The 14512-nt window shown below is 36.1% G+C and overlaps 1 protein-coding gene across 1 annotated transcript in view; it reads left to right on the forward strand.

The window, feature by feature from the left end:
- The window catches only part of TSGA10 (testis specific, 10), a gene marked incomplete at both ends in the record, with an annotated part of 20167 nt that extends 6035 nt beyond the window's left edge, over window positions 1-14132 (forward strand). The window contains 8 exon segments of the mRNA XM_010290843.1: window positions 4900-5054; window positions 6319-6374; window positions 6605-6773; window positions 8948-9058; window positions 9645-9830; window positions 11460-11669; window positions 13520-13722; window positions 14028-14132. Of these exon segments, the coding sequence (XP_010289145.1) occupies window positions 4900-5054; window positions 6319-6374; window positions 6605-6773; window positions 8948-9058; window positions 9645-9830; window positions 11460-11669; window positions 13520-13722; window positions 14028-14132 (1195 nt within the window).
- Between the last annotated feature and the right edge of the window lie 380 nt (window positions 14133-14512).

Consider the following 14512-nt stretch of genomic DNA (forward strand, 5'->3'; position numbering starts at 1 on the left):
AATATACTTTTGACAATTTTAACATTTCACGTGCAAACCATTTGTTTTCTTTCATTATTGGAAAGTTTTTGCATTTTAAAATTCTGTAATAAAGCTTTTGCAAGTAACTTCCAGTGACAGTACATGCTGTTATCTGAACAATGTGTGTTGGTACAAATGTGCAGTGTCTGAGCATATCAGTTGTATTTATGATCCATTAAGGTGGTGATAGCACTTCTCAGCACCATAAGATGATGATGATGGAATTGGGAAAACATCCTTTATAGTATATATCCTATATTGTATGTTGCACCTTTTTTATATTATGGGAGTAAAGGAGGTGGATACAGAAATTATTATTCCCGTAGTGCCAAGGAATATGTTCTCACGTCCAAAATTACAACTGTATTGTGTTAGAAGTCCTTTATTACATTCTGTAGATGCAGTTGACATAATCTATTCTCAAATGCAGTGCTGAATTTGTGAAGGGAAAATAAAACTAACCTATAGCTAATTACATCTAATGTTAGAGCTAACTAATGCTATTAAAATATCTTTTTTTCTGTTAATTACAAATTTCAAACTCCGGTTATTCAGATTTAAATATTTCATTTGAGATGAACATTTCATTCAAATGAATAAGCATTTTGTTCAAAGTGAACTCGATTTTTTTTTTTTTTAAATACTTTGACTAAGGTGTTTAAGCCATTCCTGAGAAGGCTAGAGAAAAAGATGTTTTGTCCACATTAAAATTCACATATTTGTTTTAAAAGTCCTAAACTCCTGGTATGGTAAAGTAGGGACTTAATGTTTGATAGGCATTTCAGTCTGTGTGTTGTTGCATGCTTTTGATCGTTCCCAGGAAATGTGTCTGAATTAAGTGTATTTTAAGCCTCAAAAAAAAAAAAATTGAAAAATCAATTCATTAAAGTTGAATAGAGACTTTTCAGAATTTGACATCTGAGGTCTCATATAATCTGAATGAAGTGTGTTCCAATCTAGATTCATTAGCATTTTTCATTACTGTGAGGCAAGTCTAGGCAAAGAATCTTTAAATTAATGGAGTCTGTATTGTGCTATTATCCTGTGACTACAGGGGTAACAGTGGAAGACGCTGAAGGAGAGGAACTACAGTGTAGATGTGGGGAGAGAATGTAATGAGAGAAGCAAGTTGAGAGGTTTTAACTGCAGGATCAATAAGGAGAGGATACTGAGATTACAATTTGGATGAGGCAGCATAATCCTAGTGAAATAGGTAGGAGAATTAAAGTTAATAAAGACCCAGGAGACAAATGAAGAATAAGAACATTGGCTGGACAAGAATTTGCAATGAGGAGGATTGGTTGTCAGAAGAGACTGTAAGTATGAAACAGTGAGATTGGGAGTCAGCGAATGGAGAAACAGAGTGTGGATGTGGCACCAGGGAAAGCTGGGGCAATGCAAGAAATCAGAGACTGAAAATTAATAAAGTGAGGGGAGGGAGTGAAAAAGGATCAGAGACGTCCAGTGAGGAGAGCTAATATGAAGTGCTTAAAGAGACTGGAAAGATCCTTAAAACTGCAAGACTAGTTCAGAGATTGTGGGTAGGACTTGGAGCTATTGGACACGCATAGTGACTAGAAACTGTGAGCAGCTATACACACAGAGTATTAAGGACTTGGACAATAATGCTGAAAGCAGGAGAAAGATTGAAAGAAAAAGGAGATTGAAATGGAAAATGTGTATTTAGTGGTTTAGTAGGGAAGGAGTCTAGGATGAGAAACCGTAAGTCTTTGGGCTGACCAAAGTGAAGAGAAAGGATGAGCAGCTAATGGTATCTTCTTGGAGAGGTAGATTGGAGAAGATGGAAAGAAAGTGCTTGTGCCCACTAGGGAACTTTTTCCCTTTTTAGAGTCTGGAATCCAGCTAGGGATTTCCAAATCTTATGTTACATTCTCTTGTCAGCAAAATAATGTACACTTGGCAAATTGTCTCTTTCCAGTGCTTGTACACAGAGGACAGCAGTAGAGTCCCCCAATGGTTCATCTTCTATGTCATGTGACACGTGATGGGAATCCAAATTGTGCTTTTTGTTTTTCACACAAGTTAAGTAACTTATTTCAGAGACAAACGCGAAGAAGTTGGGAATGCCAGTCTTAAGGTTGTCTGTACTACTTAATAAATAAATCCCAGTGTTTTGTTTTTTACCTTATGGTATTGTTTTTAATTACACTATCATATGGTGTTTTTCTATAGGAACCGTGCTGCAATTTTTGCAGGATTTTGTAGGGAGTAAATCAGTGTTGTCTAGTGAAGCAGGCTTGTCTGTCAAATCTTCTCCTTAGCTGAAAATACAGTGAATAAAGCAAGTAATTACAGAAAGAGAAAGCACACAGTATTAAAACTGTTAAATATTTTTATGCAGTATTTTATACTATTGCTGTCTGTACATTAGAATTTTGGGTTGATGCACAACCAAACTTTTCAGAATTCCTCACTAACTGCACATACGACCTATTTTCAGAGTGCCTGATTTGAGACTTTGGTTATTAATTTTCAGAAATGTTGAGCATTCACAGCAGTGGCAGCAATCCATGGTGGTTTTTTTGAACATGTAATACTTTCTATCCTAAAAATTTATGTCACAGCTTGGGCATCCAAAATAATCAGATATCATTTTTAGTTGATCTTTGTGCCTCCATTCCTTCTCTGTAAAATCGTGAGAATGCTTAGAATCACAGGATGGTTGAGGTCAGAAGGCACCTCTGAAGGTCATCTTGTCCAACATCCCTTCTCATGCAGGGTCACCTAAAGCCAATCATCCAGGATCATGTCTAGATGGTTTGTGAATATCTCCAAGAAAGGAGACTGTAATATCTCTGGGGCAACCTGTTCCAGTGCTCTGTCACCCTCACAGTGGAAAAAAAGTGTTTCCTGATCTTCAGAGGGAACCTCCTGTGTTTCATTAGTGCCCATTGCCTCTTGTCCTGTCACTGGGCACCACTGAAAAGGGCCTGGCTCTGTCCTCTTTGCACCCTCCATTCAGGTATTTATAGACATTTAGGAGATCTCCCCCTGAGCCTTCTCCAGGCTAAACAGTCCCAACTCTCTCAGCTTTTCCTCATAGCAGAGATGCTCCAGTCCCTCAGTCATCTTCATGGCCCTCATTGGACTCTCTCCAGTATGCCTATATCTCTCTTGTACTCGGGAGCCCAGATCTGGACCCAGCCCTCCAGGTGTGTCTAACCAGTTCTGAGTAGAGGGGAAGGATCACTTCTCTCAACAAGCTGGCAATATTTTCCTTAATGCAGCCCAGGACACTATTAGCCTTCTTTGCAGCAAGGGCAGATAGATGACTCGTGATCAACGTGGTGTCCAGCAGGACCCCCAGCTTTCCTCTTGAGCTGCTTTCCAACTTGTGTACTGGTGCCTGAGGATGCTCGTCCCCACGTTGCAGGACCTTGCACTTCCCTTTGAACTTCGTTACATTCCTGTCAGCCCCTTTCTCCAGCCTGTCAAGGTCCTCTGGATGGCAGCACAACCCTCTGGTATATCAGCCACTCTTCCCAGTTTTGCATCATCAGGAAAAATCCTGACAGTACACTCCAGATCATCAATGAAGATGTAACACAGGACTGGATGAGGTATTAACCTCTGGGGCACATCACTAGTTACCAGCCTCCAACTAGACTTTGTGCCACTGATCACCACCCTCTGGGCCTGGCTGTTAAGCCAGTTTTCAATTTGCCTCACTGCTTATCCAGTCCATATGTCAACAGCTTGTCTATGAGTATCTTATGGGAGACAGTGTCAAAGGCCTTACTGAACACAAGGTAGACAATATCCACTGCTCTTCCCTCATCCACCAGGCCAGTCATTTCATCATAGAAGTTTGTCAAGTTGGTCAAGCATGACTTGCCTTTGAAGCCACAATGACTACTACTGATGATTTTCGTGTCCTTAATGTACCTGAAAATGGTTTCCAGGATTAAGAATTTTCTTTAGAGCCAGGTTTGAACACTGTCTTAGCAGATTCCAGAGCCAAGCATCCAAAAATATGGAGTGGAAATTTGAGTGCCTTTCATCTTGTGTTTTGAAATAGAGATTCTATGGAAAAAAATGGAATGTGAATATATGCTATGATGTCCCTGAAAGACTGAGCTACAGATCATTTTCCTTTGGATGTTTTATCTCCTGGAAGTGGTTAATAAGTATCATGCAATAAGACCAATTACACTGATATTTAAAGAGTAATTTGCAGCCTGCATGGTTTTATGAGGTGTAAGGTTCACCATAAGAAGGGTTCTGTGGTTCACCTCTGCACCTGCAATGTATAAGGATTGATTCTCTGACCATTTAAAGGTAAACATAGTGTGTAACACCTTATTAGCTGAGTGAAGATAGGGAGAGATCTTTTAGAATTTGATTTTTGTAGAGTAGATTGCTTTTTTTATTATTATCTTTGCAATTTTTAAGTGGTGTTGAAATTTATAAATGCATTATTCTTATAAACTTTTACATAAAGTTCATTTAAATAAATACAAAAATTATTACAGAAAAAGGTGGCTAATATCAGGATATCAATCTCTTTTACTTCATCAGTCATTACAGACTGTAGTCTACATATTGCTTCTGTCTATTGTAATTCCGTTTAAGCCTTTATTGTTGTAATGTCTGAGAAAATTAATTTTAATAATCTAAACATTTGCTGTTTAAAGATAGATTAGTTACAGGCCAAATAATGTAAGGCCTTGATCTAAGGAAGAATGCAGTTCCATAAGTATTAGCAGATTATGTATAAGTTTCAAAAGGATACATGCTTCAGTGTTTTCTTAAAGGGGAGCTTTGGCCATGTTCTTTATGCTTTAGAAGTGTATCAAAAGAATCTTTATTTCAAAATGGTTGAATTAATAAAAATGAGACCTTTCTGATTGTGTCCAGGTAACTTTTCAAGACAAAGTCTTGTACAACAAGAGGAGATCTGTGCTTTGAAAGAAACAATTGCACAACTTGATAAAGAAAAAGCAACTTTGCAAGACTGTGTGGAAGAAGGAAGAGAGAAGATTGCTACTTTTGAGGAAAGTCTGGCAGTTAAAGTATGTTCTAACGTGTAAATAGTCACATAGTCACAAAAGATAAATAGGGAAAGGATCTGTTGGGTCATCACACCTATCTTGTATTAGTACATGCAACAAGTGCTCAGTGCTGACCTAGTTCTGGTCCAGTTTCAAGGCAACAATAAAACTCATGTTGACTTCAACAGCAGGTTTGAGCAGTGTTGAGCATCTCATGTTTGGTGTTTTGTATGGTTTATACTTATCAAGAGAGGAGACTTTAAGTACTTTCCTGAAGTGGAGAAGAGTAAATTAGCCAATAAAATTTTTTTAAAATCATAAAATTTAGTCTCAGTTCTTCCTTAGGGTCCACTGATGTTAGAGATGCAGGGTGCCAAATAATATTGTCTTTGTTGTCATTGAAGAAGCATCTGAATTATATTCTTTTCACCTTAAGGTACTAGTTTACCTAAGAAAATTTCATCAATTAATTGCACAGTGTGATTTCAAGCTATATAACGAAGCTGTTTAGTTCTTAGTTCTGAAACATTGTTTTTCACTTCAGCTTAAGTCATATTGATTTAGGAAAAACTAAAGAAGGTACTTTTTAACTGTTATGGTTGTTAACTCAAGAATTTGCACTGATTTTTAACAAAACCATAAAGAAAATATGTTGCAGGACGGCCTATAATCATCTTGCCATAAGCACTGACTTTGCATTTTAAAAACTGTAGGTTATAAAATGGTGTCCGTTTTAGAGAAGACATGGCTGTCTCTCAACTCTCTTGTGTCTCCAGTGGAAGGCATTTCCTTAGCCTATCTATGCTTCTTTTAATATCTGTATCCAAAGACAAGGGAGTAAAGTGATATACTTTGTGCTACCTTCTTTATGGAAATACAGTGATGGAATTCTGGTTTTATCAATTACAAACTACCAGACTCAGTTTATTCATTGTAGGAAAGCTATGATAACTTACTTAATAGACGGAAGACATCATTTAAGTTTTGGGACTGTAAGCCAAATGCTACCTTTAGAACCACAAAGGATTAAAAAATTTTATTAAAGTTGTTATATTCTGCAGAAGATAATAATGTTTGTTCCTTTATTTGGCAAATTAGATTATCAGAATTTTCAGCTTTAAATGCTACATGATGAAACTTGGAAAACCACAATCCATTTTGCAGTAAATAAGTTCATCAGCTAGCTGAATACATGGAAAATATAAATAATCTTATTTAAATTTTGTTTCCCATTTATACTGAGGAGTGGTGAGAGTTTTATTTTATTTTTGTTCTTCTTTTCAAGGAGAAAATAATTTCAGATTTCAAGATTCTGATTTCTGAGTTGGAGCATTCCACAAAGTAAGGATAAACTGTCAAGATCATTATTAAATTTTGATTGAATTATAACATTAACTAAAAAATTGAGTCATAGGATGTGCTAATGTATACTTTTGGTTTTTTACTCTATTAAATATTAAAGTGTTAAAGTTTTGTTTCATGATTTGCAAACTTAACCACTGGAAAAATTATAATTTGTATTAGGTTGGGCAGTATTGTCATACCTGAAGTATTTATTGTTTGCTACATAGAAAATCTGCTGAAGCACTCTGTATCTGTGAGAAAGATATCACCAGTTTGCATCAACAGCTTCAAGAAACCAACAAACAACTTGCACAGACTAACAAGAACAGAGACTCATTAGCTCAGGAGAATGACAGGTTACAAGATCATCTTTCTAATATTAAACAAGAAAATCAGGTATATTTGTACAGACAATCCTTGAGTAAAAAGGAAAACTCTGTAATTTTCAGTTAGTGCATGGAGTTGTTGGGTCCTCAACTGGAGTAAACCTGCAAACTAGTTTTTAAGCTCATTTTTCAAACTCTGATTTTTCCCTATTGCTCAGCTCACTTGTATAAAGATGACCAGCTATTCTTATGTAATGGTTTGGCTGTTTATCTCAAGGAACAGCTAAGTAATGTTTTTTTCTGATCTTCATATAAAAACACTGTGGCAGTTATAACTATGGCTTATATGGAAAATACTGTAAAGGAGGCAGCAAGTATTTCTTATAATGAGCTGTGACTGGCCCAGAGCACTTACAAGCTTATGCATTTGACGTGCTAGTAATTTAACACAGCACACATTTTAATAAGGTTCAAAACTTTGTTAATAGTATTGTATTTATTTACATTCCTTTAAAGTGGCTTTTGGATAAAAGATGCTGGAAGTATTTGGTTGTAATACAACATTACATTATCTACTGTGTTATTAATCTGTGTGCAGTTACTAATGAAAGTAGTTAAAATACTTAAAACTAAAGTGTCATTTCATGCACACTCAACGTTCATGCATCAGTGTGTTTTCCAAGCAGCTAGAAATTAAGCTTAATACATGTAGTAGTTCATCACTGCGTAGTGTTCTGTTTTTTCTTCTTTTTCTTCAACTTCTTGCCTTCATTTAGGTTTTCTGATACTTGACCTTTCTTCTCTGCTCTTATTCTACTGCTTAGGATATCGATGTCTTTGAAAATACTTTCTGCTCACCTGGCTTTCTCTTCCTCTAGAAGTGCTACCCAGTTTTGAAGGAGTAAATTAACCTCACCTGATGTTAGGTAGATAAAAGCTTTACATCATTAAGGCTTGCTTTTAAGTGAAGAAAAGTCCTCTCAAAGGAGATTCATCCCATCCCAGTTTTTAAAGTGATTAATTTTACCTGTTTCTTTCCCTTCATTATAGAGGAAGTGTTGCTAACTAGTTTAGATCAGGTGCCTAATTCTGCGCTGCAAAAATTAGGTGAGACAACTCTCATTCTAAATAGCTCTTCTCTCAAACATACTAATAATTTCTCTTTAGCACCCTCTGAGTATCCTAGAAAAGTTGAGGTTCGTGGTAGCTTTAACCACCAAAGATGATCCAAGTAATCAATATTCTTTACCTTTTCTCAGAATCACAGTTGATACTGGTGAGGTCAGCTGGTACAAAACACAGACTCCCTAGCTACTTTTGAAAGCTTCAGGGTTTTCTTTGCAATGCCTGGATGCTTGTAGAAGCAGGTAGGAACAAAAAGTCTTAGCCTCACAGGATCAACTACTTTTTAATATTCTTGCCTCTATAATATGTATTGGTTCCTCTAGCTTCTTCCATTAATGTAGGTGATACTCAAAGTATTTAAAGTAGCATTCTCATTTCTTCACTTGTGCTTACTGGAAAAGTTCACAGATTTCCAGAGCTCCTTTCTCAGCAACACACAGACTTTTCACAACAGGAGTAGGGGTTTCTTCATAGTCTTCTCCACACACCCCACCCTCTACCTTCCTCTGGTTCTTGCAGCTGAATGATCTCCTAGTAATTTTCTAAGGAAGGAAGAGTTTCTGAACAGAGCAGTTCAAGATAGTTTTTCTGCAGTTTTTTTCCTCATTCTGTTTTCTTTGTCAAGCAATAGTTGCCAGAAACTCTGTGTGCGTTCTCCTAATACTTGTGGCTTTATTTCTCCTGAGTAGGAGATAACCACGTAGTTAGTTAATTCAATTTTTGAGCTGTCTTCTGCTTTTTCAAATGTGGGCTTTTCAGAGACTGTAACACTTAAAAAAGAGGGAGCTGGCTCTGAGCCCTGCTTCTTAAATGGGACAGGCTATTTTGTTATGACCATCTAGCTGCTAAATCTGTATTTTTCTTTGCAACTGCTAAATTCTTTTATTTACATTTTTCTTGTTTTTAAGGAGATTTAGTGTTATTTGCAAGTCAAAGAAACAAATTTTTTTTTACAAATACAAAATTTTGTTTACAGAAATATACATGATTTAGGTTTCACATAACCTTTAAATAACAAGTTAATAAAGCCATAGGCGTTAGATATACACTAATTCTATTTTTTTTTGTAAAGGTACAAACAGTATACTTTAACCTTGTGAAACAAATCTTTCTTCATAGGTACTACATAAAAAACTAGCAAAGTACCAAAATGAGTTTGATGATATGATGTTGAAAGCCCAGCATTCAAACACAGATATTGTCAGGCTGCAGGATGTACTGAAGTCTAAAGTGAGTATATGGATTAAACCTGTTAATAAAAGCTGTTTTTTTAACTAAAAATGAAATTTTAACCATATTTCCATGGAAGAATTTGCTTCCTAGCCAAAACTTATTAGCATTCTACTAATATGTTTTTATTAGTTTGAAGACATTTTCTTAGCTGTTCTTGCAGTACAGAGTAATGAAGTATATTTCATTGTGGTTTTATATATATTTGTACACACACATATATATACACACACGTGTATTTATTAAATTTAAAAATTCAGACAGTGAATAATGACAGACTTGGAACTCTCTTGTCTTTATTACCATATGGGATTAATAGTAAAACAAATATTTCTGCAACATATTGCTATACCTCGTATTTGTAATGTTAATCTAGCCATTTTTAATAGAAATCTTTTGAGCATTAAACTGTGACCATCTTGAACAAAACACTGGTCCTTGAGAAGTCTGTCAATGTTTTGGCTAAATGGCAAAGTTTTCACTGGAAAGAGAACATCCAATACCATGCCATACCTGTAGATCTATAGATATCCCTATTTTGTGATGCTTATTGTAAATTATTAAACAAACAAGCTTTATGTGTTAGGAGAGAGAGAACTGTGAGCTTTTGGAGAATTACCACAAAGCCCGTGAACAAGGAGAAAGTTGGGAAGCAAAATGCCATCAAGCAGAAGCAGATGGTAGCTCTGTTAGACTGACACTGATCAGTGCAGAGTCTGAGAACCGCAGACTGAAAGAGAAAATGGAGACCCTTGAAACAGAGGTGGAGCAAGTAAGTTGCAATCGTTCTTTCCATACTTCACCATTGTAATGGTCTGGTAGCATTTTAAGCCTACAACTGTTTAAAATTATGCTTAAGGCCACTTCTCATATTTTAGAGATATTTCCTACAATGAACTGTGTGGAGTTTGAGTTTATTGAATAACATGACTAGAATTCTACCAGTCACACTTTGAAAAAAATCTTAAAAAATAATAGTATATTTCAAGGAAAAAATGTATACTGTAAATTATAAAATGCTGTCATGTTTGGAATGACTGAAGGCATAATGTCACACACAACTCCACAGCATACCTGAAACATACCTAGTGCTTTGTCACCTGTAACGTTCCTGTCCTTGCTTTTATTGCTTCCAGCTTTTCAACCTTCTTTCCACTGCTTTAGATGTCCCAAAGAGCCATTTACCACTTGAAAATTTGAAGACCTTAAAGGGAAATGCACAGCATGGCTTCAGAAATACAAACATATAAACTATCTTCTGTTTTTGGGTTGTTAGAGTTTTTGTTGCAGATCATCTCTACTTCCTGTATATCACATGGGCTACTGAGGGATACCCATGCACATTAAATACCCAAGAGGAACTGAACTGCTGCTGTTCAGAAAGTGGATGAGAACATAACAGTAGCAAAACAGCACAGGAAGATTGTGTGGCTGATTTTGTTGTTTTTTTCAAATAAAATAAAACTGGTACATACTCCTGGTTTGTCCAGCGAGCCTCAAATGGGTAGAGTTTTCATCCTTCTAATTCCTTCCAACATGCCTGCTATTAAGTATAGAAATAAACAGGCCTTTTCATGAAAACTTGTAAGGCACATATCTAAAACATAAAGTTTTATTCAAAAATCTTAATGTGCTTAGCAGTGCTCTGTGTTCCTTGTGCCTTTTTTTAGGCAAGATGGAGCTAGGATTAATGTGATGTGCTCCCCTTATGATCATCTCTTTGGATCTCATTCTTAATAAATCGTTCAAGGAAGTCACAGTGCTTTATCTCTCCTTTTGCTCTGTTAACCTCCCAGACTCATTCTGCCGCCCACTGAAAATTAAGCTAAAAGTGACCAGAAATACAGGTGTCCCTGGGCAAAGTACAGGTGTTTTTCAAAAAGGAAAAACCTAGGTTACACTAATTTTAAACATACAAAATTCTAAAATCAGAACTGCTACTGTCTTGTGGACTTCTCTCTAGTGTGACTTCTGTCATCTCTTAGTCATGCCTGAGTTTACAGGTGACAGCAGTATAAATATGACTGACAGTACCTCAGCATTCACTAATCATCTACATACAAGAATACATTTCATTGCTAAAATAAGAGGGTCTAATCTGAAAATGAAATGGGGCCCATGGCAGAATTTTGAACCTTATTAGCTCCACAGAAGGAGTAAAATTCTAGGAATAGAGTTTAAAATGTCAGGAGCTGATTTTGCTGTCAGAAGCAAGAACTCTTCTAGTTTTTATATATGGGAGTTATTTAAAGAAATCACGTTTAAGCTTATTCCAGAATAAATGACTGCTGCCTCTTAAAATTCACCACAATTATATAGAGATATTTTTGTAGGAGTTTGGAAGCAGTTTTAAATTTTCTTTGCAGTAGAGTTTTGATTATCTGGTATTGCTTTACTGTAGCATTTAACAACCGAAGCAGCATACAAGTCTCAGATTTCTGCCTTAAGCAAGTCTCTCGTGAAAATGGAAGGAGAGCTTCAAAACATACATCGGGAGAGAGTCTCTATACTTGCAAATCTCACATCTGTACAAGAACTTTTCATTAAACTAGATGCTGACAAAGAACAATTAAATCAGCAGTCAAGTTCCACAGCAGCGAAAGTAGAAAGGGTATGTGAAATATATTGGAAAAATAAGTTTACATTAATGTTATACTTAAAGGGTCTAAATCTACTTTGGGATCTAGAATGATCAAATAAATCCTTATTGATGGTTAGTGTTTCCATTTTTTGAGTGTTTAATTTGGCATTCCTCAGGGGCTTACTCCAGAGAGGGTGGATGCTTGTATACTATTTGAAAAGCACACTGCTTTGCAAGGTTTTACTATAATACTCAAAAGACAGGGCTTAAAATTAATGGTTGTTTTCTTGAAAGATGTTTTGGGTCTTACATCTAATCACCAAGTAAGCAGAATAGCTGGAGCAGTTTATTAGCAAAGAAACTTGACATGGACTTTAAAATGCTTGACTCTTAGGAAGTATCAATATCTCTTTAATAATCTTTCCTTAATTTCCCTTGAAAATCAATTTCTGTTTACCTTGATTTTTAGAAAAACTACAAAATTAATGTTTGATAGGCAATTTTTTAAAAACTCAGCTTGGATAAACTCTGAAAAATTGTTCACAGGTACTCTGCGTATTCAGATATTTTCAGTATGATTCTATCACTGTCTTGTCCATACTCTGCTCCAGCTGAGATAATTTGTTCTTGACAGGCTTCCAGCATTCTCTTTTAACCTTTATGTCTTTTCTATACACCATGGGTAAAGCTACTGTTTGACAGTTGGTTATTTGTTCCAGCCAAAGTTGTGTGATGTCTTTTGTGTGCTTGTGGAATCCTCTACGATGCTTTCGATAGGGAAAAGTTCCAGCATATGACATTTGTCTGTCTGAAGCTTTCCTTGACATCTGATATGGCTAAGCCTTCCTGGATCCTTCTGTGAGATTGTCAGTGAAGGGGCTTGCTGGGACTGTGGAGAACAGAAACAGTTTCAGGAGAGAAAAATGCAGAAATGCAGTTTTAGAGTTGAAGAGAAGTCTGAAGTTGGGAAATTTCACTAGTTTTTTTCATACCTGTCAACCAGCAGTCTTTCATCAGCCTTGTATAACCTTTAGATAGAGCTCTTTTCTTACATAGTATTCTAGAAATCTGCATTACTAGATTGCAGCATATGTATATTCAGAAAAGGAAACAAAACCTGATGCTGAATAATACTGTTTTTTCAGTGTTTCCAATACTGTTTATTTTCCTATAGCTTATGCTGTCTCCAGTTTTAAGTATTCTTTTGTTCTGAAATACAAAAGCAGAATATCAAAGCTGTTTATTAGCAAAGGAACTAGATTTTTTGATTGACAGTAGAAAATTGGATCTTTTAGACTGAAGAAACCTTTTAGTTGAGTTTGGTAAGAAGAAATAATTGAGTTTTCCTTTGGAAAGTGAAAAATGCTTTTTTCTCTCCCCCGCTCCAGTTTTGGATTTTATTAATTTTCACTTCTCCCCTAGATTTATTCTTGATGCTCTTTTAAGTAAAATAAGTGTAATCTCACTCTACTAGTAATGCAGATATTGGTTTGTTATACCAGGTGTCATTTACTGCAGGCAAATGGTTAATGAGTAGTTTCTTGCCTCAACAAAATGTAAATCTTCTGTCTTCTTCTTCAATGATTCTGTCTACGCTTTGTATCCAATGATCCATATATTTCATAGCATTTTGTCATTTGTATCAAGTACATTTATATTCAGACATATACATTGGGTGAATTTATAAATCTGACACAGAATTTTGACTGACGGCAAATGTAACACTAATTGTCTATCTCAGAGTGAGAGCAAATTTTGGTCATTGATCCCGGACTTCCTTCTCTGTCTCTGTCTCTCTGTCTCTCTCTCTCTCTCTCGGTTAACATAATAGCCGGTAAGCTTAACAGACATATATCTAAAACTTTAAAATCTTTGTTTAGCTGCAGAGCAAGTGTGAGTCATCCCATTCTGAAATAGAGCTGCTGAGAAAACAACTGGAAAATGAAAGAGCATCTATGAAAAACCTGGAATCTTTGCTTGTGTCCCATCGTGAGAAAGAATTTCAGTCACAGATAGCCAAGCAAGAAAAAGACTCTGAAATTCAGTTTCTCAAGGAACAGCTTTCTTTAGCAGAAAATAAACTGTGAGTAAATGACCAGGAGACTATTGCAGGTTTTTTCGTTCTTTATATACACAAAGATGGTTTTATATCTTGCTGCATTTTCAAATGGCCAATGGACCTTGGTTACCTTAACAGTAGAAGATAACAAAAACCTGCTTTCGACTCCTCAGCTATACCCCAACAGACTTTTCTGTGTAGTGTTATATTTTATGATCTTAATCTCAATTGCATGGTATATTTGCCCTTTTAATTTTGCGTTAATTGTATTTGGTAACATATGTGGAGGATTATGGTTGCTATCTAATTAAAGTGTATGGACTTTACAGTGCTGTGCAGAGTCGAGATTTTACTCAGCTCAGAAACAGAGCAGCTCAGCTAGAGTCAGAACTGGATATCACCAAAAGACAGCTGGGGACTGAGCGTTTTGAAAGGCAAGTATATGGTTTTGTATGGCACTTCCTGCATCTAATTGGAGTGAAATGCAATATAGTACTAAGACTTAGACTAATTAGTAGGATAAACAGCAAAGTTTGGTTTTGCTCTGCTGTACATCTCCTGTGTGTTCAGAGGCTACTCATGTCACTGAATAGTCTATGTAGCTGTTGTACATGCTGTCTCAACTAGTTGTTTTTATAGCCAACAGAATGGAACAGTGAGATAAACTGCCCTCTGGAATTCCCTTTTTTAGGATGGGATGGATCACTTTCCTGAAGATGCTCGTGTGTCTTCACTCATTTATAGTGATGCTTGTTTTGATCTATAGTGAGAATCTAGGTGACTAGTTGATTTATAGACTACTAAGTTCTGCAAT

The sequence above is a fragment of the Phaethon lepturus genome, unplaced genomic scaffold (genome assembly GCF_000687285.1).
Source record: "Phaethon lepturus isolate BGI_N335 unplaced genomic scaffold, ASM68728v1 scaffold13677, whole genome shotgun sequence".
In the NCBI taxonomy this organism is placed as follows: Eukaryota; Metazoa; Chordata; class Aves; order Phaethontiformes; family Phaethontidae; genus Phaethon; species Phaethon lepturus.